This window comes from Augochlora pura, chromosome 7 (genome assembly GCF_028453695.1).
Source record: "Augochlora pura isolate Apur16 chromosome 7, APUR_v2.2.1, whole genome shotgun sequence".
NCBI classification, from domain to species: Eukaryota; Metazoa; Arthropoda; class Insecta; order Hymenoptera; family Halictidae; genus Augochlora; species Augochlora pura.
Window position 1 is genome coordinate 30,156,814 of NC_135778.1, and position 25,715 is coordinate 30,182,528.

The 25,715-nt window shown below is 38.0% G+C and overlaps 4 protein-coding genes across 6 annotated transcripts; all 4 read left to right on the plus strand.

Moving 5' to 3' along the window:
- Positions 1 to 983: 983 nt before the first annotated feature.
- LOC144471985 (C-type lectin domain family 4 member M-like) lies at positions 984 to 2,044 on the plus strand. The gene is made up of 4 exons (XM_078184612.1): positions 984 to 1,197; positions 1,318 to 1,470; positions 1,534 to 1,740; positions 1,867 to 2,044. The coding sequence occupies exons 1-4, from the start codon at positions 984 to 986 to the stop codon at positions 1,881 to 1,883; spliced, it is 591 nt and encodes a 196-aa protein (XP_078040738.1). The 3' UTR covers positions 1,884 to 2,044.
- An 864-nt stretch (positions 2,045 to 2,908) lies between these two features.
- Positions 2,909 to 4,758, plus strand: LOC144473050 (hemolymph lipopolysaccharide-binding protein-like). Its single transcript, XM_078186598.1, has 3 exons — positions 2,909 to 3,145; positions 4,164 to 4,322; positions 4,386 to 4,758. The coding sequence occupies exons 1-3, from the start codon at positions 3,043 to 3,045 to the stop codon at positions 4,742 to 4,744; spliced, it is 621 nt and encodes a 206-aa protein (XP_078042724.1). The 5' UTR covers positions 2,909 to 3,042; the 3' UTR covers positions 4,745 to 4,758.
- A 4,269-nt stretch (positions 4,759 to 9,027) lies between these two features.
- Positions 9,028 to 13,164, plus strand: LOC144472581 (hemolymph lipopolysaccharide-binding protein-like). The gene is made up of 3 exons (XM_078185797.1): positions 9,028 to 9,271; positions 11,166 to 11,327; positions 12,469 to 13,164. The coding sequence occupies exons 1-3, from the start codon at positions 9,157 to 9,159 to the stop codon at positions 12,813 to 12,815; spliced, it is 624 nt and encodes a 207-aa protein (XP_078041923.1). The 5' UTR covers positions 9,028 to 9,156; the 3' UTR covers positions 12,816 to 13,164.
- Positions 13,165 to 16,418: 3,254 nt separating this feature from the next.
- On the plus strand, positions 16,419 to 22,315 carry LOC144473883 (odorant receptor 82a-like). 3 transcript variants are annotated; one of them, XM_078188228.1, is made up of 5 exons: positions 16,423 to 16,752; positions 19,512 to 20,111; positions 21,452 to 21,562; positions 21,628 to 21,780; positions 22,179 to 22,315. In XM_078188228.1, the coding sequence occupies exons 1-5, from the start codon at positions 16,510 to 16,512 to the stop codon at positions 22,236 to 22,238; spliced, it is 1,167 nt and encodes a 388-aa protein (XP_078044354.1). In that variant the 5' UTR covers positions 16,423 to 16,509; the 3' UTR covers positions 22,239 to 22,315. The 3 variants fall into 3 exon arrangements, with proteins under 3 accessions (XP_078044355.1, XP_078044353.1, XP_078044354.1); XM_078188229.1 differs by lacking the exon at positions 22,179 to 22,315 and having other exon boundaries at positions 16,419 to 16,752; positions 19,581 to 20,111; positions 21,628 to 22,172; XM_078188227.1 differs by lacking the exon at positions 22,179 to 22,315 and having other exon boundaries at positions 16,421 to 16,752; positions 21,628 to 22,172.
- Positions 22,316 to 25,715: the final 3,400 nt, after the last annotated feature.

Here is a 25,715-nt window from a genome sequence, read left to right on the forward strand (position 1 = left end):
GCTACTGACCCTTCTTATCAGAAATATGATAGGCTGACCAGTTAGTTGTTCTTAGAATAACCTGGGAGAAAACTTTCTCTGTTATGTTATATTTAGGATATTTGATAAGATCATTTTTAAAATCTTTCTATTCGGTTTGTATTAATTTTTATCCGTTTTATATTATTGGAAGGTTTATTTCTTGTCATAAAATATAATTCAAACTACATAGACAGCGAAGGAAGATGATTGACTTCTAAATGCCGCTGCACCCATATTAGGGTGACGAGTCCTCCACAGAAGCATAACTGTCACCCAGATATGGGTGACGCGACGACGAACGTGTTAAATGAATATTTCAAAGTACATTACATTATGTAGGAACATAAATGTGCCCTAGCCCTTTTAATATCGGGCAAAAAACGAATTTACTAAAGTTTGGAAAAATGTTCGCAAAAACCAAACTAAAAATGATATTTACATAATCCAAAAAGCAACGTATTACGGGAAAAAAAACGAAGAATAAAGTAATGGCAATAGGTTTTTAATATTTATTGAAAATCGTATGAATAACATAATTATAAGACATCGTGAAGAAGATAAAAATTGAGCTCCCTCCGACAAAACGTATTGGCATATAAGAAAAATCATCGGTTCGTCACAACTTTATATAGACCGCTTGGTCCGATGTGTATACCTTGCAATATTAATAATTTTCTAATAAAACAAATAATATTGGATAACAAACATAAAGAATAACACCGGCGTACACGGCGAGCGACAAACGCGTATCGCCTGTTACGAAACAAGCGAATGGTGTAGGTTATATAACTGTGGGAAAATTTTTAAAATTTCTATAATCAGTTTTACAAACAACGACAATAATAAAGTAGAAGCCTTTCGAACCGTTACTGCTTCGACGTAGACACATTTTCACAACAAAGATCAAGGAAAGAGTAAATGGTCCTCCTCTCGCCGTCTCGATACGATATTATTACGACTACATGTCTATCGACACGTTGCGATTACAGTCCCAAGACGCTGGCCCGTATCAAGTACCTGTCGTATCGCTTCAGCATCCAGGCAGTCTTGGCACCAACCAGAATAGAACACAAGACAAGTTATTGGATGCGCAACGATATATCGTTGCTGGCACTTCTCGCAAATATGTATTGCGAACGACGACGTATCGTCATCAGGCACTAAGAGGGCACAAGAGTATTATATACATATAGTTAACAATAACACTTTTTCAGATGTAGTAAAATCGATGACGATCTCATGACGACACACTGAATAGCGTTTCATAATAGTTAATTTTACCGAAATTCTTAATAGGGAACTTGCTCGATTATTCTGCCCGAAAAATCTGCTGCACGTCTAAATTAGATAGGACTGATTATGCTATTACGCCGGGCCTAGGTGCTTACAAGATTCATAAACGCAGTGTGACGTGGAACGAAGCCCGGAAGATCTGTGTGAAGGAAGGAGGTATGACAAAATAGCAACCAGATTGCAAAAAGGGAAAGAAACTAAGGGATATTCGTTTTACAGCTCAATTGGCCGTGCTAGATTCCGCGAGAAAGCTGAACCTGTTAAGAGCCTGGATGAATAAAGAGTCCTTGGAGACTCTCTGGTTAGGCTTCCACGATATATTTGAGGAAGGTTCCTGGACTACTGTGACCGGCGAGTTGGTCGATACAATAGGCTATCATCCGTGGGCTACAGGAGAGCCAAACAATTGGTACAATGGAATGCAAGGCGAGCATTGCGCAATCCTTTCGGTTCACGTCATGGAAGCTATGGGGGCTGATGACGGCCACTGCGATGGCAAATCCCCGTTCGTCTGCGAAATCAATTTGTGTACTTATCAAATTCTCCCTCCAGTTCCCCTTTCGAAGTGAATAAAAACACGGAGTCGATAAATCGCCTTCAACCCCGTCGCTTTGGCAGGCGAGCCGTCGCAGTGTTGTCTTTGAACGGAAGCGCACGCCAGAAATACGCGCAATGCGCGTGGTTCCTCTCTAAGTCTTAAATAACAATTGTGCGGAATAAAACTATCTTTGCTCCAACATGAAAAGTACAATTTATTTTACATTTCCGATATGAAAAGGCTTACTTTAGGATGCGATATCTTCCTACGGCCACACGAGGGCTGCAGATGTTAGAGTGAGGCAGCTTCAAGTGACCGTGGCATCATTGCCTAAGGACTGCAGTCCCTGCGTGGGACAGACCGCGTGTGGCCAAATTTCTGTAGGAAGCAGATATCTTTTTTCATTAATACTCGTTAAGAAAGCCGCGTATTGCATTTCGGCAAAGGAAAAGGTTACTTGAAATCACCTCAGGTACCCCCCATTTCCCGATGTTAACATAATTACGGATCACCCTGTACACACAACACTCTTACTTCTTCCGTCTTCCAGACATCTGTATAATTGTTCATAAACTAGTTCACCCCTAACCACATATAGCCGCCACTGTAACGCATAGCATAACACTTGCTCTCGTATGTTACAAAATAGGTTTATATTATTCTATCTCGATATTGTAAACAAACATTCAATAGTAGAAACACGGTTATCGGATAAAACGCTTCTGTTCTCGGGAAAGTGACACGTTATTTAAACTAAGAAATAACGGCGGTTGTAGTTTAGTCTCAATCACCCAGATCGCTCTCTCGTAATCATACAGAATATTACGTATTTTCCTTATCTCCTTATTCTATGAATAGGACAACCATTCAGTGGATAAAATAAAACGAAACAATTATTTCTCCGATTTACACAGTGTGTAAGATGTGAAAGGTTATCGACGCAGCGACTAGCAATGCATAATTCTGAACTGAAGTTATCAACACCAGGAGAACGACGAAGTTCGAGGTGAAAAATCAAGGTCGTTGGTAGAAGTATAAAATAGCCAGTACTCGTATCGACTGCACATTACAAGATATCTCATCACGGTCGATGCGTTCGTTACACGTTGCCAGTATCCAGGAAAAATTAATTAGCGAGGATCACGCATTGTTGCTGGTGTTTCTCAAACAAGAGAGCTGAGGCTGCCAATATGAAGACATTTTCGTTGATGTTTCTCGCGACTGCCTTAATCGGAGTTTTCTGTGGGGACTCATCGAGTGGCCAAACCGAGAACAGCAATGAGGAAATCAAAGGTGAATAATCATCAAATAAAAGCAGAGACGAAAAATAACTTTCGAAAATTTAGAAGGAAAATATTATTGATAAGAAATTAATTTTTATTCGCACAAAGAGTAGTCGTCGCGAACTGGTAAACAAATTTTGAGGAAATGCACTAATTAAAAGGATAACTTTTATGTTATGGTTACGAATAACCATTCTAAATGACGGAAATGGATGTTGGTTGCAAGTAATCGTCGATGGATTATAAGAATGTTAATTCGTTACGGATAACTATTATACTTGATAAAAACTGTTTTTAATTATGGATAATCATTGCGGATAAGAAAGTCGTGAAATACGAGCATGTACCAATTATGGAATGTCATTTGCGTACCATGTCCGCGAGTTTCATAAATAGGGACGTTGAAACGAATGAAGTACCCAATATGGAACAGTATCTTTTTGTATACATACACATTCTTAATCGAATCAACAATTTCTTATATCTGACTGATACATAAGAGTATTTGCGATAGCGATTTTGTAAAGAACGATGTTTAAACATATGGACAGAATTTTTTAGTTTACTAGTTTCACTACTGTTTCAAATGGAAAGTAGCGACTCCGAATCCAGATGCCCTGTGTATGCAGTGTGTCTCAAAAGTGACTCATTATCGGGAAATGCGGACTTGCCGAAGTCATTCGAAGTAACTTTTAAAAAGTTACTTGAAATGATTTCAGGAACCTCTCATTTCCCGATTATGAGTAATTTTTAGGACACGAGGATGTTTATATGATCCAGTGAATTTATAATAAACAATGTTTAAACGTACGGACACAATTTTTATATCTATTCGCATATGCTCTGCTTCTTTAGTTTATTATTTGAAATATTGTTTCAAGTAGAAGTCGCAATTGAACTGTGTTTCATAATGGATACTCTCACCTCACTCTTGCATGATTTCGTGAGTTGATGTAAGGTTGTCATATCAAGAATATTAAACAACTGAAAAATATCCGCAATTTCTACTCACAAGTTCTTTGTTCCAGAAACTTCGTTATCCTCGCAACAACCTGGAGGCAAAATCTGCTGTACGCCCACTTTAGGAAGAAACGATTATATTGTTACGCCGGGTCTTGGTGCCCACAAGATCCATAAGCGCGAGATGTCATGGAACGATGCGCGATTGGTCTGCCTAATGGAAGGAGGTGCGGCTAGATTACCACCGGTTTGTTAAAAAGAAAAGAAGATAAAGGATACTTGTTTTTCAGCTCACTTGGCCGTGGTAGATTCCGCGAGAAAAATGGACCTGTTCAAAGATTTGATGCAGAAAGAGTCCGTGCGAACTGTCTGGCTAGGCTTTCACGATCTGTTTAAGGAAGGGTCCTGGACCACTGTTACCGGCGAGTTGGTCGATACACTGAACTATCAACCGTGGGCTAAATACCAGCCCAACAATTGGAACAATGAGCAGCACTGTGCGTTCCTCTGGGAACGAGAAACTAAAGGTATCGGAGCTCACGACGGTCCGTGCGCCAAAAACTATTCCGCCGTCTGCGAAATCAATTTGTGTGCTTCTCAAAATCCTTCTCAAAATCCTTCTCAATTCCTACCAACTTATATTGAATAAACAGTTTACCAAGATCGATTTAATAAATTATCACTTCGATTTTCACAAAACGCAACTCACATTACTCATTTATTCGACGATGATTCGTAGTTTTCTGACATTTCGACCAATGCTGACTTTTTCGAAAGGTAATGGAACCTCTTGTTTTCCGAAAACGAGTGTCACACATAGCAAGATCGAAACCAGCCGACCTTGTTAATTGCGAGGGCATGGCAATGAAGTAGGAACAATCTGAATAGTTAACTTGTTATTATACATTTATCCGTTCATCAACTATGAATTATCCTTTGTCAACAAATTTTTCCATTTTCAGTTTATCTGTAATCTATTATATAAAAATAAGTCGGGTTTTCCTTCCTGACGCTATAACTCCAGAACGCACGAACCGATTTCCACGGTTTTGCATTCGTTGGAAAGGTCTCGGGCTCCGTGAGGTTTATAGCAACCAAAATTCTGGAAAAATTTCAACAGAAAAGCAGGAAAACAGGGAAAATCATTTTTCACACACAGCTCCATCTCTGATACATAGCATGTACTACAAACCAATATGGTTTATAAAACAAAAAAAATAACTTTTCTTCATCTTTTAATCCCCAAACGAAATGTTACAAAAAAACGAAGCCATCTGGTGGCGAAACGGAGTTCGCCAGGTTTGCTAGTTATTGTATAAAAGTCGGTTTCAAATCGCTACCTCGATAGGAATGTTATGACTGCCTCGCTAGTGAAGAATAAATGTAAGTATAAATAATGAATAAATGAAGTATAAATGTAGAAGTAATGAACTGCGACGCGAAATTTCTTTCGGAATTATTTTGCACAATATACAGAGTGTTCTAAAAATTACTCAAAACGGGAAATGAGAGGTTTTTAAATTATTGGAAGTAGCTTTTTCCTTAGCGCAAATGTAATCCACAGCTTTGTTTAGAAATTATTGACGAAAAACCGTAACCAATCAGAGGCGGCATTAAACGACAAAGTGACCGAGCCAATGAGTGGAACAGGTACGAACTGTACCCTGGAACGGTACGCACGTGCAAAACATTACAAACATATTTGTAAAGTCATTTAAATAAGTGATATAGAATTGGAAAAATAAAATGTGTCTTACGAAAAAAAACTTTGCCTCCAACGGGATTTGAACTCGAGACCTGCAGCACCGAAATCGTACGCTCTAACCATTGCGCTAACCGATTGAGTTGTAATGAGCGGAAACATTTTGGCATACATTCCGCTCGTTACAATTTTTTTGCTCGCTTAATTCGCATTTTCAGGGTTCAAAAATTGTTTGTTTCGATGCAATAACGTTTAAAATTACTTAATCCACACTCGCGGTAAACTAGAAAAGTAGTAGCTTCATTCTGACAGCAAAAAACACCGACACGTTGGGTTTTCATTTTTTTTTTTGACAATGTTGCAGGCTAGCAAAAAATCTGAGAAAAATTGAGTACACGAGCCGTGATAGTACCTTGTCAGGGAATTAATGAAATAGTTTTACAGTAATTAAATTTTCGAGAAATTTTCAATTTTCCGATTTTTTTGGGGTTTTTCATTTTTGATAATCGCAGCTTGCAACTGAAAAATCTGAAAAAATTCTATAACATCCGGCTTGATGTCCAAAATAAGTCATATTTTTTCCAAAATTTTAGAAAGCCGCTAAAGGTGGAAAAATGCCGGAAAACCGCGAAATCTAATTTACCCTGTAACTACCCTCACAGACAAGTTACAGGGTTAAAATTTTGCACAGATGAGTTTTTATTGGTCAGCTATCGAACGGTATATGACTCATTGAAAAACCTCTAAGGGTAGTTTTGACCATCTTAATCGGCTATGCCCTTTGCGAGAGTTATTTTTGGTCTCTGCTTTTATCTGATGATATTCACCTTTGATTTCCGCATCGTTGTTCTCGGTTAACGATGTCGCATTCGTAGTATGGCCGCTCGATAATTTCGCAACGAAAAATCCGATTAAGGCAGTCGCGAGAACGTCAACGAAAATGTCTCCATATTGGCAGTCTCAACTTTTTTATTTGAGAAACACCAGCAACGTTGCGTGATCCTCGCTAATTAATTTTTCCTGGACACTGGCAACGTGTAACGAACGCATCGACCGTGATGAGATATCGTGTACTGTGCAGTCGATAGTAATTGCAACGAATACTGGCTATTTTATACTTCTACCGACGACCTTGCTTTTTCACCTCGAACTTCATCGTTTTCCTGTTATTGATAACTCCAGTTCAGACTTATGCATTGAAAGTCGCTGCGTTTATTTAAAAAAAGATATTTTTTGAAAATATCTCGGGTACTATAGAATTCTATATCTTTTTGTATATCAATACGAGTTCAGCGTCATATGCATGTATGTGCTATGTGCGTGGAGAACATGATATTAGTTGGCATGGATTATGGTTTGTAACATTTACTGATGTCTATCAATTGATTGCCATTTATCGAAAGACGAGTATGAATGAATTCATTGAAAAACAGAGATGATAAGATTGTGTAACGAGAAAGAAAACAATGTGAGTGGCGGATGTGAACGAGCTTAATAAGTTTGAATATGATTTATGAGGAAACTTTATTATCTTTTAAATCTATATTTCGTTTATTTTTTTAAATAAATTATATCTCACAGTACTAATCAATCTTCTGGCATGATTACTTCTGGCAGAATAAGAAAAATGCTTTTTCATTTACGGAAATGCAATTGTTAATTGCACGTGCATTGATGCAGTCAGAAAGATCTAAGCGCCTACAGACATAGTTCTCTTCGAGCCATTTACCATTCTCCATTGTTTAGAATGTGATACAATTACCTGCACCAGCCTGTACAATATAATAATTGGTTTTGCTTCTGGTTAAAGTAAGAAGAACACTTTCAATCTGTGTTTTTACAATATGTTATATTCGATGTTATAATTGAAAAGATTGCTGAAAGCTCAGTAAAAATTTATCAAGGTGTTTGACTATTTTAATTCGATGTCTTAAAAATAAATTACAGAAGGTTTTAGCCTATGAAAGAAATTATTTTTAGAAATAAGAAGTCTATAGCTGATTCGCATACTTGCATACACTAGCGTTGAATATATGTAAAAATACATTCGGCAACATTAAACGCGTTTCTTCTGAGACAGTTGACTGCAGTTTTTTTCTTCAATTTTATACGGCAAAGTCGATTGGAACATCAGACAAATAGTCCGCGTATTCATCGGGAATAATCGCATCTTCTCTGTTGTCTGCTACGAAGAAAGGGCACGAGTACTTATAAAAACAAAAAACTTGCTGATGTGTGTAACTTATTGTTACTTAAACAGAGCGACAACAGAACATCGCGTCATATTGGGCGGTACCATGCGCGTTACACCACTGTAGTGACGCCGGACGGCATAGTGTTAATACATTTCAAGCTATGTTATTATATATATTATTAAATTTCAGCGCACGTAAGAAGGGACATTGTTGTATCTACCCCTGGAAAAACAATGTATGGCGACCATCTGTGACACTCGCCAACAGATGAGCTCCTTTCCCGAAAGTTACTTAAGAGCATCCCGATTAGTGTATACCATCGAAACCGTCCTTGCCCTTATCCCTTTGTTTAAGGCAGGGCCTGCTAGTATAGCCTTACTGACGAGTCCTCTAGCGGGTCTAGGATGAAACATTCCCTTTGAAACTCCCTCTCCTTTTCCTTACAAACGAAGTTACGAGACTTTTTCGACCGCCAAAAATGTGATCTCACGAAAACATGAGTTGTAAAATAAATGACTAATGTATGAGCAAGAGAGAGAGAGAGAGAGAGAGAGAGAGAGAGAAGGATGGCATGAGAACATAAACACTTCTTTCTCTCACTCCGTTAAATTACTGGCCCTTACCTTCACCCCTTAGCTTTGCCCTTATCTTCCGCGAGACCTATTCGACAGCTTCGCCTTAAGATGCATGTAGATAAAAATTAATAACTACCGAGTTATAAGGTATTGTTCACGATTTCATACAAAGTCTTCGCCAACGTTATTTTATATTACTTCGATATCTCACTCTTATCTTATTACTCTGCGATAAAAATTATTCTGTGATCAAAAGCAGCCAAACAACGATTGACTTATATATAAAGCATAATTTTTTGGAATTCTCAATTCTTCGGAGATAAGAACATTCGTGATCGAAGGTGGAGATCAACGGTAAAAGTATAAAATGCCGAGCACCCGTTGCAGGTACTATCGGCTGCTCGTTCAAAATCTTCCGATCGATGTGCACGTTACACGTTTGCAGAAACGAACACAATTAATCGACGACCAGAAACAATCAGGTATAATTCACCGATAATACAAACAGTTGGTTGCTTGATCCGGTAGTCGGCATCGTAAATACGATCGTTGCCAGTGATTCTTAAACAAAATAGTTACGACATCCAATATGCAGAAGTTCCCGTTAAGGTTCCTCGCGTTCACCATTGCTGCAATTTTCGTTGCGAAGTTCTCGAGCGGTCAACCTACAGATTGCACCAAGAACAACGCTATAGGAATCGGAGGTGAATATTATACTTACAGTAAGGCAAGAAAGTATTCGAACGCCTTTTAAAACGGAATAACTTTCTCCAGATTGAACCAAACGACTTTAATTTGTTTGAAATGTTAGCGGGATTAGTTCATTATTAGATAATGGATAAGAAGTTGCTTCCAAAAATTGGTTCGATGACCGAACAAATAAAACTATTGTTTTTTAACTGTATTTGTATCTGAAATTAATATCTAAAGAGTACAAAATGCGTTTTATAGAACCGGGTAACTAATATGTCTGCTGAAAATTTCACCGGAATTGATTAACGCAGCATCGAACTACGAAACGTTCAACAATCACAATAACCATAAATTTGTGACTGTTGTATACGCGTTTGATGTTGATCCGGTTTGTAAGGCCGGATTTGTTTGTACACGCTTGGTACAATGCCGTATTAATATAGATGTGTGTTTGTTCTATATACACTTTATTTACAACACTGTACAAGTATACTATTTCCGATGTTTGATGATGTTTGACTGCGTTACGTTTGAATGCGTTATGTATGAATGTTTGCTGTGATCTTAGTTTGATGCGTTATGTATGAATGATTACTGTGTTCTGTCTTTCGTTCGTCGTGTTCTGTCTGTTGTCACCTCGGTTTTGCATTGATTAGTGGAGGATAGTTTTTAGTGGAGGAAATGAAGTGTTTTTGATTGGAGGTGGGTGTGTCGCAGGGAACTTGGAATGAGGAGTGGGAAATTTGGTAGGAACTTCGTGTTTGCGTCGTCTTCTTTGATAGTAAAAATTATGAATGTTTGTCCGTGTAACGGTACCGTGGGTCTGTTACACGTGTTGTCCGTTCGTCGAGTCGAGTTTCGGTAAGCACGGTAGTCGTAAAGTAATGTCATTAGTCGTCGTTCGTCGGATTTTGCCTATTGTCGATTGTTTCGCGTGTTTACGGCTTAATACCTAAAGAGGGACGGCTAGGCACTTTCGACCATCGGTGTTGCTGTCGCAACAGTGACAGTTGTTTCCAATCGTTGCCAAGATCTACAAAATTTTACAATTTTCATTGTAGACTAAGATAAGACAGTTAAAAAGGGACGCAGACTTTTCAAATTTTCGTTCTGGCATTTAACCTCTCAGGCACGGCTAGATTTTGCGCAAATAAAGTTTTTCATAACTTTATTACAATATAGCTACATATATAAGTATATACAATATTGTCTTTTCTTAGTGTATTGTACATATACGCTTCCACTTTAATCGTTTACTTTAATAATTAATAATACAATATAGTACAGCACGAAACCTCCGTGAAGGCCACTATAATGGTGCGTCGTGCTTAAGAGGTTAAACCAATTGCAATCTCGCAAAACAATTTTTTAACCATTTTCTAATAACCAACACCGCCTAACATCTCAAGGAAATTTAGATTCACTTAGCCCGATAATAAAAAAGTTATTTCGTTTCAAAAGACGTCTGAATATTATCGTGTCTTAATGCCAGTCGAGAATTTGTAGAACGGAAAACGGTTGTTAACCCTTTGAGAGCTGAGTTTGTGCGACGTTAAGAATTTACTGAGAGCTGTCCAGTTTTCACATCAAAAGGGTGGATTGCCCATTTATTGTGACGAAGCACTTGTTAGGCTGACTGAAATGTTATTGCAAAATATGTTGATTGTAGTTGAAATATTTGAAACAGTGACTACAAAAACAACAAAACCATTTATTTTATTAAATAATAATAGCATGAACAATACAAGGATTGAATGGTTGTGTGAGAACCCATATATTATGCGTTCACAGTCGATAGCTAATGACATTGTCGGATGCATATATGGATTCGTAGCGCTCAATGGGTTAATACAAAAGCTCCAAGCACTTTGAAAAGCTTCGAAATTCTTACCAGATAGCTTTCAGTTCCAGGCGTGCCAACGTGTCGAAGTTATGTGGATAGAATCGGCTGTATACACTATTTAGATAGATGCGATTATCGTGTGACGCCAGGCCTAGGAGCCCACAAGATCCATCAGCGCGAAGTGACGTGGAACGAGGCGAGAAAGCTCTGCATGGCGGAAGGAGGTATTACAAGATCTCAATTATATTTCGTTCGATGAGAATTGGCACAAAATATAAACAGCTGCGCGCAAGCGACGCGTGATTCGAATCAGAACTGTTAGTCAGATAGTCTACCGGCTACCCGGCTACAATCACAACACTGATCACGTGAACGTCCTGTTCGCATTTTGTGCCAGATCTGGTAAAACGTGTAGCTCACACGCGACAACAAGTAGGCTAGTTAGTAAGAGGGAGGACGTAAACATAAAGGTGACTTCTTGTCGCGCAAAGACTACAGTATAGTCCCAGGCTCGGAATTAACCAGCAAGCGACATTCAGATCGTGAGAGCTACGCCTTCTAACTCCCATCGAGCGTCTCGCTTCTCGTGACGATCAATTTCGGCACGCAGAAACTCAGGTGCGTATGTCTCTGTCGCTACTAACCTACAGTACAGGTACGTAGCTACTGTACGAAAAGAAACCAATCAAGAACGTAAATAGGAATATAAACAAAACTTTTAGAAATATCATTATTCAGAATTTAAAAGTTATAAAATTTTCATTTCGGTTCCCTGTATAACTGACATGATACAATAAACCGATTCATGTACAAATATTCCGGAAAAAGTATACATTTACAGTAAAAATATTGGCAGTTCGAAGCTTATGAAGCTCGTTATGCTCGTAAAGAAATATTTTATTAACAAATCATGTTCCCTCGGGCTTGCATATGGTATAGCAGTGCAATCATTCTTGAGGTGGGAACGAGTACTAACACGAACTGATCTTCGTCACCTTTAACTTTTGATACATCGAATAAAACTCTCCTGTTTTCGGGAAAGTGACACGTTATCTAGACTAAGAAACGACGGAAGTCGAGTTTAGACTCATCAATCACCCTGATCGTCCGCTCGTAATCGTACAGCATATTACGTATTTTTCTCATCTTCATATTCTATGATTAAAACAACCATTTTGAAGACAAAACTAAACAATTATTTGTCCGATTTTCTCTGTGCGTGGGAAATAAATCAGGTGAATGCGAGACCTGCAACGAGATACGAGAGGCGTAGCCCTCGCGATTCTCGCGTTCCGTGCTGGTTAATTCCGAGTCCTGGTATAGTTCGTAAGAAAGGAAATCAAATGAAGGACATTTCCCTTACAGCGCACTTGGCCGTGTTAGATTCCGCAAAGAAAGGAAAGCAATTCATAGAGTGGATAGCTAAAGAGTCCATAGTAGCTATTTGGTTAGGCGTTCACGACTTATTCGAAGAGGGGTCGTGGACCACCGTGACTGGTCATTTTGCCGATACGTTGGACAATCATCAATGGGCTATAGGCGAGCCGAGCAATGCAAATAATAGACACTGTGGGGTTCTCTGGCACTATAGTAACGGAACTAGCAGCGAAAAGTGTGATGCCACCAAATCGTTCATCTGCGAAATCAATTTGTGCAGTGCTTTAAAACCCCTTACTGTATCGAATGAAAAGATAGTCAAACTGAATAAGTAATTTGTCTTTCAAGCATGATTCGTATAAGTTAGCTGCTTCAGTTTCCTTATCCCTGGATTAACACCTTTACGCCAGCGTGCATCATTGGTGCATCCGTTTAGGCATCAATTTATACAGGGTGTCTCACCTAACTCAATCATCTAAAAAATCTTGCTTGATTCTTACGATAGAAAAAAATACCATAGACAAATTGTTACGTCCTACTCCACCACTGTAATTCTAATGAGATTTATTATTATTGCTATTATTACTCTTACTATTACTATTATTATTACATCATCCATCATTGTTAATATTACATTATAAACTAACCTCATTCCGCTATCATCACATATTATTGTACGCGAAGGTCATCTCTTTTTATCTTTCTATGGAGAATCCAAAAATCGTCTGAAAACTATGATGTTACCCTTGACGCATCCTGTACATCTGCCGCATTCTCAACCACTGTCCTTGCCGCAATCATACCTGAATCATTGACTCACCATGCCATCTACAAAGCTCTGCCAACCTCTACAATTTTTTAATCTCCACCGGTTTTACGATACTTTATAATTTTCTAAATCCTCTTCCCGTAAAGCCGCGTCAACTTTCTCTAATAAAAGCAGAGATTCAAAAATTTTCTACCGGTCAATTCCCTCGAAAACGTACGCCTAGCTACAGCCGCCACGAAGTGTATGTTAACATGTCTAAAAAATGCAATTTTCTGTTTTAAATTAGGAATTTAGTACGTATTTTAATTATTATAGTACAAACTAGTATGTATAAACAAAGATAACAGAGTTTATAATAATGACAAAAAAAAATGAAATAACTTTTTCGTCGGTTGCGGTAGGTATGTTGCCAGCATTGAAATTTCGTAATTGAGTATATTTATAACAATCAAATAATGTAACTAATATGAAGTTTGATTCCTTTTTGTTTTTCATGACCTCTTCAAAGTCTTCTAGGCATACTTTCTAACAATTTATTTATAACATTTTCGTCAATAGTATTTCAAGCTTTCAATAGTGCTTGTTTAAAAACTGATTTATTCTTCCGAAATTGCTCACTGTTTCTCCACGTTTACGCGAATGTACATCGAGTTCACGCAGTTCCCAATCACTTCTTCCGAAGTGATGGGGATAGTAATTAATTACGTTGTACAACACTTAGTATTACAATGAATGGACGCTAACTGTTAGGGTACGTACAGGTACGCAGGTAGTATCTGAACCCAATATTCAGTGAAGGTGTTTAAAGTTGTATGTAATTAGAAAGTGCTGTGTAAGAAGAAAAATACATGTAACTGTAATCAAACTGTACTCAACGTCGCTTCGCTAGTAATAAACGAATTTGTGTTTATAAGAGGGCTTGACTAATTTGTGACAGCTCGCCAGAAATCCTCGGTTTTTCAATAATTGTTCCTTTACGTGACAAACTTACGTCGAAACTATCGGGTCTTCAGCAACCCCTACCAGATGTGGCCATGAACAGAGACTCTGGAGGTAATGAACCTGAGAATTCCCAGATTTTTACTGTCCCCTCTCCTTGACCATTTCTCTGGAAATCATCGGTCTTAATATTATTTAAGCAACCAATGAAAAACTGACTCCACCCATACCATTCGCATAGGAAGGCGTATTCGGAAGATGAGGAGCGTACCTTCAATCACTTCACACTTTGCACTCGGTGACTTCTCATCTCGTCCGACAACCGACATTTTGTACATAGTTGCTGTAATTGTGATAGTTGTTCGTTTTTTATTATTAAAGCCTTGTTAAACACGGCACCCTCGTTCCATCGCAGTTCATCCCCAACTACATCCTCAGCATATTAATTTATCGCGAGGTAGGCGTGTTATTTAATCGTCGCAGCATATAGCCGACGCTGTAACGTACCACTTAACACTGAAAAGATGTGAATGGCGAAAGTAGTATGTATAGCTGACACTCACATGAAGTCTCGCGGAACAAAAACATAAAATCCAAATATTTCCGCGTTTTTCTGCTCCACGAAAATCACGTACGAAATTGTACTGTTATTTCAGACTGTTGGTTGGAATCTCTAAAAAAAAAAATTGTTCAGATTTTTATAGTGTAACAAACAACAAATTAAAAACTATTTCAACCTCATGATATTTTCTGCCGTTTCTGAGATATGTTAACTGGAAGTTGAAAATAATTGAGCGTCGCCTAAATAATTATCGATATTCTCTTAGTTACTATTATAACACGTGGACTGAGGAGCATAACTCTGTAACACCATCCCTATTATTGAGTACTTTAGACTTCTGAATGCAAAAAATTCGACTATATGAGGTGAAAATTATCATAGCTCCTACACAGAACAAGAAACAGACGAAGTTCTGATTTTCAGTTGTTCCATTATTATAACACCATCGTTATTATGCCAAGTTCAGTACGTCGAGATTTATGATCTAATCTACCATATGTGTTGTAATAAATCGTATTCTTTACAAATTAACACTTAAATTCAATTTATACAATTGTTATTGCTGATGGTAATAATTCCTCGCAGTAAATACTAAACCGAGGAAGAAAAAACTAAAACTTCAGCGTACCTAGGGGTAGATATTGGTGCGTGAAATCATGGTAAAAGTAAATATAATTAGAAGAAATATAATTAGAGTCCTCGTACCGAACGGATAATTATAAGAACAGACGGTAATTCGTTAATAAGCTGCATAAAATTAAAAATGTTTTAAATCTCGATGTTTCCCGATGGACAGTTCTAATAGAGAATTGTGGAAAACTGCAAAACTAAAATAATTTTTCTGGCTTTTAACGTTTCCATTTTACATAACAAAAATTCATTCTATGCATATAAAATTAAATCTCGTGACTCATATAACAGTTACACTTTCAACAATTGTTTTAAATCTAAGCTTTGGCGATATCTATAAAAATAATATTGTAACGATTGTTGCAACAATTTTAATGGCGTCGCAAAGTCGCAACTCAATTACAAAAGGTTAACGGCAATTCCTTGTGTTTCAAATAACGTCAACTATCTCGGTTACATTTTCATAGCAGCAGATAAAAACCATTTCGATCTCGAATAAGTTTTGATCATTTCTCACGTAACATTCACTCAGTTACTCACCGTTTCGTAGCGGTATGTATACCGTGTAACTCGCGAGTTAGCCAAATGAAACATGATCGAAGCGCGATACCCGCCGTTGCTACCTTCGCAAGCTATTCACCGATTCTCTAGAACAATTTCAGACGACCCCCATCTGCGCACATCGCGCGAAACTTTTCTCCGTCCACCAGAGATCGTTGAAAGCGTACCGTCCGACGGTTGTTTAATAAAAATCCCATGAAGTTCGAACCGTTTAACAAGCGAAGTACAGAGCCGGACACACCGTTTATTAAAAATCCCACGAAGTTCAAATTGCTTAAGTTCACCGTGCGCGTCCGTTAATGCCGCGCAACGTCTAATTTACAAAGGCAGCGGAACGCGTCCAGCCCTAATGAATTATTCGCCGCCGCCGCCGCCGCCGCCGCCGCCCCCCCGAGCAGCTCGACGAAATTGATGGGTAAAGGATTAGCCGAGCACCGATCGATCCGCTTGTAATCAAGGACGTAGTCCGACGGCGATAACGGTGGTTACGCGAATTAGGTCCATTTTAAAAAAGTTCGCCGATGGGGCTCCATCGATTCCGATAAAATTGTTCCGGACAGGTTGAACGATGCCGAAGGAGTTGCCGTTGTACCAGGAGTACGTTAACTTCGTGAAAAGAAACCTTCTCATGTGCGGCTTGTACCCATACGAACGGGGCATCGTCAGCAGGTATCTACCGTTCTTTTGGATGCTGGGATACTGCCTAGATTTCTGCGCTATGATCAACTTTATCCGGGTACACATCACCGAGATCAGTGCGATCACCGCGTGTCTAAGCCTGCTCAGCGGTATTGTCAACATGACGATAAGGGTACGTTTGTTAGCGCGCTTGTCTAGTTTTTGTTTACCGACACCGAGCCATTTCCACGCAATGTTTAGTTCACGCGGGCCGAAAACCACGTTGTTTAACACTTTGACTCCGGCGCCGATATTCACGGTTTTATCTGGTGAGGCGGTGACGAAATGAAACAAAATTAAATGAGTACTTTAAATATATGATAACGAATTTTGGTGTGTTTAGTATAGAACATCTGTTTATAATGTTGAGGTGAAACAACGTAAACCTATTCTGTACTATCTGTTTTGGAAAATACAAGCAATATAAGTGAACCACCGACGTTGCACGTCGGTGTCAACGCGTTACTCTGTGGTATTTACAGAATATTTGACACACTAAGCTCATTGTACACCCTCTGTAAGGCTTTACCATTTTAATCAGTGCCGGAATGGTTAATCACTTGACAAACAAATATTTTGCACTCGAAGCTACTGTAACTCGATAGTTGAGACGATTTTTCTAAACCGCGGTAACGTTTACATTTTCTACGCTTGTTTCTATTTTATATCCACGATGCCAATCCCATTAATCCGTATAACATTTATGAGTGTAACAATTTATTGTACATAGATTTTAATAACGCAAAAATATGTTTCAGAAATAACTCAACGATTTTCATTGATGACTCAGAGTCACCTTCGAGTGCAAAGGATTAAACTTGTTTTCACCCGATCGTTGACAAGATTCGATTCCCTCATGGTTAAAAAGCTCTTATACAGGGTGTCCCAAAAATGTTTGACGATCTGGAAGTGGGGCATGCCTGAGATCATTTCGAACAATTTTTTCATTTACAAAAGTTTTCTTCGAGGCATCGTTAACGAATTATTACGAAAAAAACATTGACCAACGAGAGGCGAGTACCGCTGACGCGAGGCAACAGCCAAGGAACGAAACTGGGCATCGACGGCTAGATCGCCTCGTGCCAGCGAAGCACGCTTCTCATTGGTCAATGTCAAAACCCTTTGCAGACGAGATGCAACTCTCGTTCGCCACGGCGTTTCTCTTGGCAGGGCAAGTGGCAAGAGTGAGAGGCGACAGTCGATGTTTATGTTAAGGTAGTTTCTATATAAATTATACAATTGTATACAATTGCATATAATTATATGTAAATTATATTTGTATTATATACAAAACAAGATAATTATGGGACAAGTATATAAATTATATAATTGTATATAGTCGCATATAATCGTATATAAATTAAAATAATTTGTATACAAAACAGTCGATACATTTGAGAAAATCGTCTCGTCCTACTACCTTACTTAGTCGAAAAAATCATCGTCCGCAAAGGGTTAATAGCCCGTTAACGATGCCTCGGTGAAAAATTTTGTAAAGGAAAAGTTATTGTACTTGAAATAACTTCAGACATCTTCCGTTTCCAGATTGTTAGATATTTTTGGAACACACTGTATACCGACACGTTGAGATCACTGACAAATATTATTATCGACACTCTGTGCATAAAAAATATAGATATAGAAACAATAACGATATGTTTATATTAGTACTTTAATAATCAACATTATCATTAATTGTCGTACAGTAAACTTTGATCTTATCAAAGATGAACCAATTAAGCAGACACTTGTACATACACAATATATGTTTGCTAACGCTAATTAGTTTATTATTATAAATTATATGTTACCTGTATATGCAAGAAAAAATCATTAATTACTTTATTAGTTATAAATGGTATTATAAAGATACAATATTTGCTAATGCTTCAAGAAAATTCATTTCTGTGTAATTTTCACGATTTTGTAGCATCTTTTGAATTCTTTCTTTCTCTCTTTCATCCTGTTTTCTTCTTTTTCGAGGAAGTTCACCGTTCAATGGTTGTTCTAACATAGGTAACGTCGGCGACAATTGCATTTCTTATACACGAAACGTCGACAAGAACATTTGTCGATGTAACGAGAATCAATATAAATATTTGCCGGTGATTTCAACGCGTCGTTATATAAACAACGCCGTTTGTGCACCGATAGGAAACGAAAGGTTTTTATCGAATTTAATAAAGTACACACGCACTGAAATTATTTCTTGTTAATTTAGCGAGCTCGTGATATACGCAGGCGTGACCGTTGAAAGGTTGAACCGGTTGTATGCGATTCACAAGACTGATCAATTAATTTTGTCACGGATACATTGAAAGTGACGTTGTAACGCAATTAACACTATGCCGTCCGGTGTCACCACAGTGGTGTAACGCGTAAACATATACATAGTATGTATAAGACAGACACAAATATTACATTTATTATATTTACATATGTATATCTTTGAAATTTCTTGAAAACAGGTGGACAGGATTGAAAACTCATAAGAGCTGACGATGAGATTAGTAAAACTTGACAATTGATAATTTCCTGATAATTTTTCTTGATAAAGGCGACAAGTGAAGTAATCTGAGTCAACGCTGCCGACGCCAAGCGAAGAAATTTTTGCGAGTCGTGCGGACGGCAAAGTGTTAATATTCGAGTTTATAAATAGTCTATTTCGAAATCAACCTTCGGTATACGCGCACGTAAATCAATGCAGAAATTTCAAAAAAGGAAAAAAGAAAAATGCAATTGAAATGAACGATATACTTTACGATCAAGTTTCTTTGCACAAGGATTGCAGCCGATATTACGTCTGTATCGACCAAGAATCGCGGCTTGTGAGGCACGCTTCTATTTCGGCAAAAGAACGACGCGTTCTTTAAACGATTGCTATTATTCCAGACCTCCCGATTCGTGATTTGTCGTGAAAAAGTGATACACGTGGCCGACACACTCGAGGCTCTGTTCCAGGAGACTGCGATGCAGCAGCCCCCCGATTCGCCCGCTTTCCAGTTCATGCTGCCATTTTACCGTCTGGGATACTACCACTGCGTGTGCATAGTCACCACCGGGATTCTATACTCGATCAAGCCGGTGATAGGCGTGACAATTCGACACGCGAACCGGTCGACGCCGTTTCCCTCAATTTCCCCGTTCCCGATCGACTCGACCACGTTTTTCGTTGCTCACTACCTGCTCGAGGTGGCCGTCTGTTACTCGTTTTGCATCATAACTTCCGGAGTGGACGCATTTTTCACTCTGTGCACGTTCCGCATGTGCTCCGTGTTCCGGGCGATGGCAATCGAGTTGGAGGAGTTACCGAAACGACGGAACGGCGTCAACGACGAGAACGCCGAGCAGGTCTTGCGGAACTGTATCGACCGCCACGTCACGTTGATCAAGTGTCGAGAGATTATGGAGGAGATTTACGGGCCCATCATATTCTCGGTTATGATGACCAATTGTCTGGGCATGTGCGCGTTGATATTCGAGGTCACTAAGGTCAGTGTAATCGCGTTGGGAATCATTCCCTTAGGATGGGACACCAATCGGCAGATTGGTTAAACATGCATCATATAAACAATTGTCATAAACATCATATAAACAATTGGATAAACAATTGTCAATGTTCGTAATAGAAAGACCAGTTGTGGACGAACATAAACAATGATTCCCTTACATCGAACATCTAAGTTATCCGTGTTACTATGAAACGTATGAAAACGTTATATAATAAAATAGTATTTAAGTCGTTTCGAAGCGTGCATCTGACAGGGTAACAAGGAATCGTGCCATCGAGATCGTTTTAATGATATTTTCGAGATCATCGACATATTTTTTTGGACATTAACCTTTATTTTTCATAGTGCGACGTTGTTGGTTGCGTCAAGACGAATTCGGTGACCTACAATACGAATTAAGAAACCAGTTGAAATTTAAAGAATTGGGAAACGGCGTAAATTACCTTATTTTATTACGAATGTTTTAAAGTGCCGGGCACCGTTCACTAGTCTTTAAATTTCAACTCATTTTTTGAATTGGTAATGATAGTATAGGTCACTGAATTCGTGAAAAATAAAAACGAAACCATTTAAATACCGTTTTGTCATTATTTAAATACCTTTCGTAGTGGCAGAAATAACTCAGATGTGCAGTTGAAGTGAACCATTCTGTATATAAACAATGTTACAATAAATTACCGCGGCTTAAAGAATTCATTGATCAAGCTTTTAATACACAGGTCGACCCATTTGAAGATTAGCACTCAATTATCTCCTAAACTGTAGGTTGTTTCGAAAAATGATCCAATCGAAACTTACCCTGTTTCGAGGGAGACATCTTATGATAGTCACAAATTCCCTCTAGGCGGATGTGCCCCCAAGATTTGAATATAACCTTGATTTTTTTAAATGGAACTTTACGTTTTTTTTTATTTTTTTTATCATTTATCTATAACACTTTGATCTTTCAAGATTGTTCAAAGTTATTTAATGCCTTGAAACTTAGAAACCAGATAAGCTTCGTTTGGAATAGTTCTAAAAGCAACCTTGTACACTTTAGTAGATAATTCAGTGAAAATCTTCAAATGAGCCAGTCTCGGTATGGGTAGCTGGGAAAGTTTAAAAAGTTCAGAAATCGCGACTTCTTCAATTTCCTGTCCACTCTTAGAAAAGCTTTGTTTCGTACGAGAGTACGTATGCGCAGTTGTCCACAACTGTTCACTGGTTTCAATGTTCCGGGAACTAATCTATTTTCATCGTTTTCGTTGATGTAGAATGTTTTTGAAGAAGTTAACGAATAAGGACACAGATGAATAAACAAATACGTTTCCGCTGTAATAGGTCAACGCAGCAATAGCGATCGAGAAAGCCGTAGCGATAACACTTTACCTTATCGGGAAGACGCTTCAAACATTCATGTACACTTGGCCGGCACACATGGTCACTACCGAGGTTTGTATCAACCGTGACAATCATGAGACTGTCGATCCTTATAGACATAATTCTTCTTCGGGAAGAGCGACGGTTTTCGCCAGGAAGTTTACTGCAGCAACTGGTACGAGGACGCTAATCCTAAAACCGGTAAGCTCACGCTCACGATACTGATGCAGAGATCGGTGATCCTGAAGGCGTGCCGTTTGATGGTGGTTTCTGTCGATCTATTCGCCAAGGTAGTTCAATCTTGTTTTTCTATCAGGCTGTCTCGAAAGTTAATTTTGTTTTCTAGTAACACGCAGAACGCGAATTGCGCGCGGAAGTGCTCAATCATTTACGCTTGAAGTTATTCTAAAACAATAATCACATTTTCAACAATTCTTTAAATATGAAACAATAGAGTAACGTAAAGAAACACTTTAACCCTATTCGCTCAAAGCTCCGGAGCGGAGCCGCTTGAAATTTACCCTCAAACTCGAGGGCTCCGCTACGGGGACCATGAAGATAAATTTTAAAAGACTCCGTTTCGGTGCTCTCGAGTGCAAAGGGTAAGCAGTGCGAGGAACCTTTTGGGACAACCTAATGTTCTTTTAGTTTCAAGTTTTAATGGCTGCGGATAATTATAATTTTCCAGATCATAAATAGAACGATATCCTACTATTTCTTATTGGTAACGCTTGACGATGACGAATAACGGGAAGAAACATAGAAATCTATTTTCTGTTTCCAATGTAAATAAAAAATAGGAACTGATAAATCGCAGCAGATTCGTTATTCTAAACAGAACCATTCCTAAACATCTTCCTTTTCTCCCTTCTGCGTTGATAATACGACGATACTATACAGGTTTTATAAATTTTACGTTAGTATTCAAAACCTTGTTCAATTTTACAATAATATTACAAACTTCGTTTAATAAAAAATGTATTGCCTAGCAAATTATCCCAACAACCATTTCCCAAAAGCGACGAAGCTTTCGGACAAAGTACAGCACGTTGAAGAACATGAAACGAACAAAAATAGCTTCCAATTAAATCATTTTGGTTGATTCAAAGTATACAGGATGTCTCAAAATTATGTGAGTTCCAAGACATGAGGGGATTCCTTAGGTCATTCGAGGTAACTCTTCCCTTGGCGAAAATGTAATCCGCGGTTTTATTTACGAGTTATTAACGAAAAGCAGTGACCAATAAGAAGAGAGCTCTGCTGACGCGAGGTAGACGAGCCGAGGTTTTTTTTATAGATAAAATGAAAAACATCTAATACATAGAGCAGGTGTCTTTTGTCTTCAGTGAGACGCACTCTACTGAGAGACATTTATTTTTATGCATTAAGAATAGTTGTTACACTAACCAATTTCAATATTTGATCGTAATCTCTCTAACATTATAAAGAAATTGAGATCGTTTGGTATCGAACGTCAAATTCCAGTCATCGACGATAACTATTTGCAATAATTATGTACCTCTGGTTATCCATAATGGTTGTCCAATGTAAAAAAAACTGTTTTAGCTGTACTGTTATGGTTATTCTGTCAATTGTAATAGTAGAGATACACTCATGTCCCGATGCTGGGACAGCCTGTGTGTATAATATACAACATACTTTTCTATATTACATAAACATGAGCAAACTAAGTATCGAATGGTGAACAAGCTTGGCGTCCTGTAAATTTCTCCATTGTGGATTCCCGGAGATCACACGTTCAGACCAGTCGTACGAGATGATGAAACGTGTTTGAACACCGACGTTGGCACTAATAGGTTTCTTCTTCCTTTCTCCTAACCCACTTGTAATTCGTACGTGGCTAATCGTGTCGAACGTCATTCCCATTTTTCAACGTGACAATGGTCACGTCAGCCACTCTGGACACTGTCTCTCCAGTATTATAAACCATTTACAGTATTCGAAAAAAGTATTCATACACCGCTAGATGCTTTACTTTGAACGACGATAACATCATTTGTAGAACATTAACATAACAATGAAATACACTAAAATATAAGAGATTAACACTCTCTCTCTCTCTCTCTCTCTCTCTCTCTCTCTCTCTCTCTCTCTCTCTTGCATACAATCTTTCACACTATGCCTCATTGTAACTCATTCGCTCTCTTTCTTTCCTTATCGCTATCTCACTCGCTCACGGTCCATCTTTCGGCCACGCAGGATTTCGAGGAACCTAAATAATGATCTGAGGTTACTCGAAGCCGTCCAAACACTCTGTCAACATCTGTCAAATTCATTTTGTATTTTACGAATCGCACTTTAAACCATTCTGAATTTCATGCTTATGGAAAAAACCCTACAATATGAAGAAAATCGAGCAAACACGGTACGATTATAGTAACTTGCTACTTCTTAAAGTGTTTACGACAGCTAACCGGTTGATTCGTCCTGGTTATACCATCGTTATGGCAACTTCCGTCCGAGGTGTGAATTCCCGTTGTTAACACGTGCATTGGTTTCCTCGTTAGAAATTTTATTGGCCGCACGTCGAACGAGAGTTTATGTTTCAGAAATCGCCGGAAGAATGGCTTGAATCGTTAAAACGAGAAAATGTTGGCGATGCTTTCTTCCACGCGTTCTTCGGAGACTGTTTAACACAACTTCATACTCCGTTGACACGTTCATGGCCGAAGGTTGGCTTCGTGCATTTCTACAGCGGTACATGAAAACGATTTTTCTGCTTGACTTTCAAATTTTTTTCGAGCACTTCCATCAGTCTGAAAAACTTTCCGAACGAAGGTTAATCAGTGTTTGGTTAGCTATAGATTGCGATTATCAAATTTGAGAAAAAACGTTCTATACCAAAAGGTCGAGGTTATTTTATTATTGTAGCTCGTGTTGAGGTGTATTTAACGATTTGTCATGTCATGATCTTCGGGTGACCTTGATATATGAAACGTAGCGTTTTAACGTTTCTTCTTTTCTCTTCACGTGCGTTGTGTACGCGTGAGAGTCAACCCTTCGCAGTCTGAGCTATCGTATTTTAACTGGAAATCCAAGATATTTTTCCAGACCAGTGTTCCCATTTTATATATCCTGGTGCATTTTATACAATGTGCAATTGAATTTCGTGACTCGTGCAACAGTTAATAGTTCTGAACAATTTTTTCAATGTAAATGAATTTGATAAAAGTTATTTTGAAACGTGGAATGATCATTTTTAGAGGCGCCTTAGAGTCGCCACTGGACTATAAAGGATTAATGGTGCAGGGTTGCCGTCGATAATCAATAAATTCTGACAATACAATCTCTGAAAAAAGTATCGCGTCGGGCGAAATGAAATTTCGAATTATATCTCGTTCCATCGTAATAATCGAAAGTTTCTTATTTCTTAACAATTTTATTGATTCGACGCCTAAATACTATATAATAACGCTCATATTTTTCGTATTCTTACTAGTTCTTTACGTGTACTAACAATTTTGAAATTTACTGTAAATAATGGTAATATTAACAAAATTGTCCTAGTTAAATATAATTAAAAAATATAAAATACGTAAATATAAGTAAAATAATTATCAATCACCATTTAATAAATGTTAGGCAACTTCAAGGCAGAAACATGGAAGTATCATCCTCGTGTTAATTAATAAAGTCGAAAATGCAAAATTATCTAAATATGTGCACCATTATTTTAATACATATAAAATAATTATAATAAATGTAAAATAATGTTAATATATGTAAAATAATGTTAATATGTGTAAAATAATTTTAATAAATGCAGAATTATTGTAATAACTGTCGAATTATGTTAATACGTGTAAAATCAGACTAAAATCACAATGATGGGAGATTAATTTTTTCCGTCGTTAATTAAGATTTAGTGATATTAAATATTTTATAATCTCCACATAACCTTAAAATTCTTCTAATATTCTCTCTCTCTTCTATTTGACTGAATAATTTTTGCCAGGAATGCATAAGAGCCACAGTCTAATGGCATAAATCCCTACACCTACTCTACGACTGAATTCAATTAAAATTGTGAGAACAATTATAATCGTTCTAATACTCACACATACAGTTGACACCATCGATTCTATCACGATCAACGTATCCCGAATTCTTCTAATACTTTCACTATCTCTAGCACGCTTAAGAGATGGTAAACAAAGGCCCAAAAATTTCGAAACCCTACACTCCTCAGAGAGAAATTTATGTA

Bases quoted from the DNA above. Each gene is read 5' to 3' on its own strand.
- LOC144471985 (XM_078184612.1), top strand. From the start codon at position 984: ATGTCTATCGACACGTTGCGATTACAGTCCCAAGACGCTGGCCCGTAT. The intron at 1,198-1,317 runs GTATTATATACA...AATTCTTAATAG, and splicing joins GGCACTAAGAGGGCACAAGA to GGAACTTGCTCGATTATTCT. The intron at 1,471-1,533 runs GTATGACAAAAT...TTCGTTTTACAG, and splicing joins GATCTGTGTGAAGGAAGGAG to CTCAATTGGCCGTGCTAGAT.
- LOC144473050 (XM_078186598.1), top strand. From the start codon at position 3,043: ATGAAGACATTTTCGTTGATGTTTCTCGCGACTGCCTTAATCGGAGTT. The intron at 3,146-4,163 runs GTGAATAATCAT...TCTTTGTTCCAG, and splicing joins CAGCAATGAGGAAATCAAAG to AAACTTCGTTATCCTCGCAA. The intron at 4,323-4,385 runs GTGCGGCTAGAT...CTTGTTTTTCAG, and splicing joins GGTCTGCCTAATGGAAGGAG to CTCACTTGGCCGTGGTAGAT.
- LOC144472581 (XM_078185797.1), top strand. From the start codon at position 9,157: ATGCAGAAGTTCCCGTTAAGGTTCCTCGCGTTCACCATTGCTGCAATT. The intron at 9,272-11,165 runs GTGAATATTATA...GATAGCTTTCAG, and splicing joins CAACGCTATAGGAATCGGAG to TTCCAGGCGTGCCAACGTGT. The intron at 11,328-12,468 runs GTATTACAAGAT...TTTCCCTTACAG, and splicing joins GCTCTGCATGGCGGAAGGAG to CGCACTTGGCCGTGTTAGAT.
- LOC144473883 (XM_078188227.1), top strand. From the start codon at position 16,510: ATGCCGAAGGAGTTGCCGTTGTACCAGGAGTACGTTAACTTCGTGAAA. The intron at 16,753-19,511 runs GTACGTTTGTTA...CTATTATTCCAG, and splicing joins TTGTCAACATGACGATAAGG to ACCTCCCGATTCGTGATTTG. The intron at 20,112-21,451 runs GTCAGTGTAATC...CCGCTGTAATAG, and splicing joins TGATATTCGAGGTCACTAAG to GTCAACGCAGCAATAGCGAT.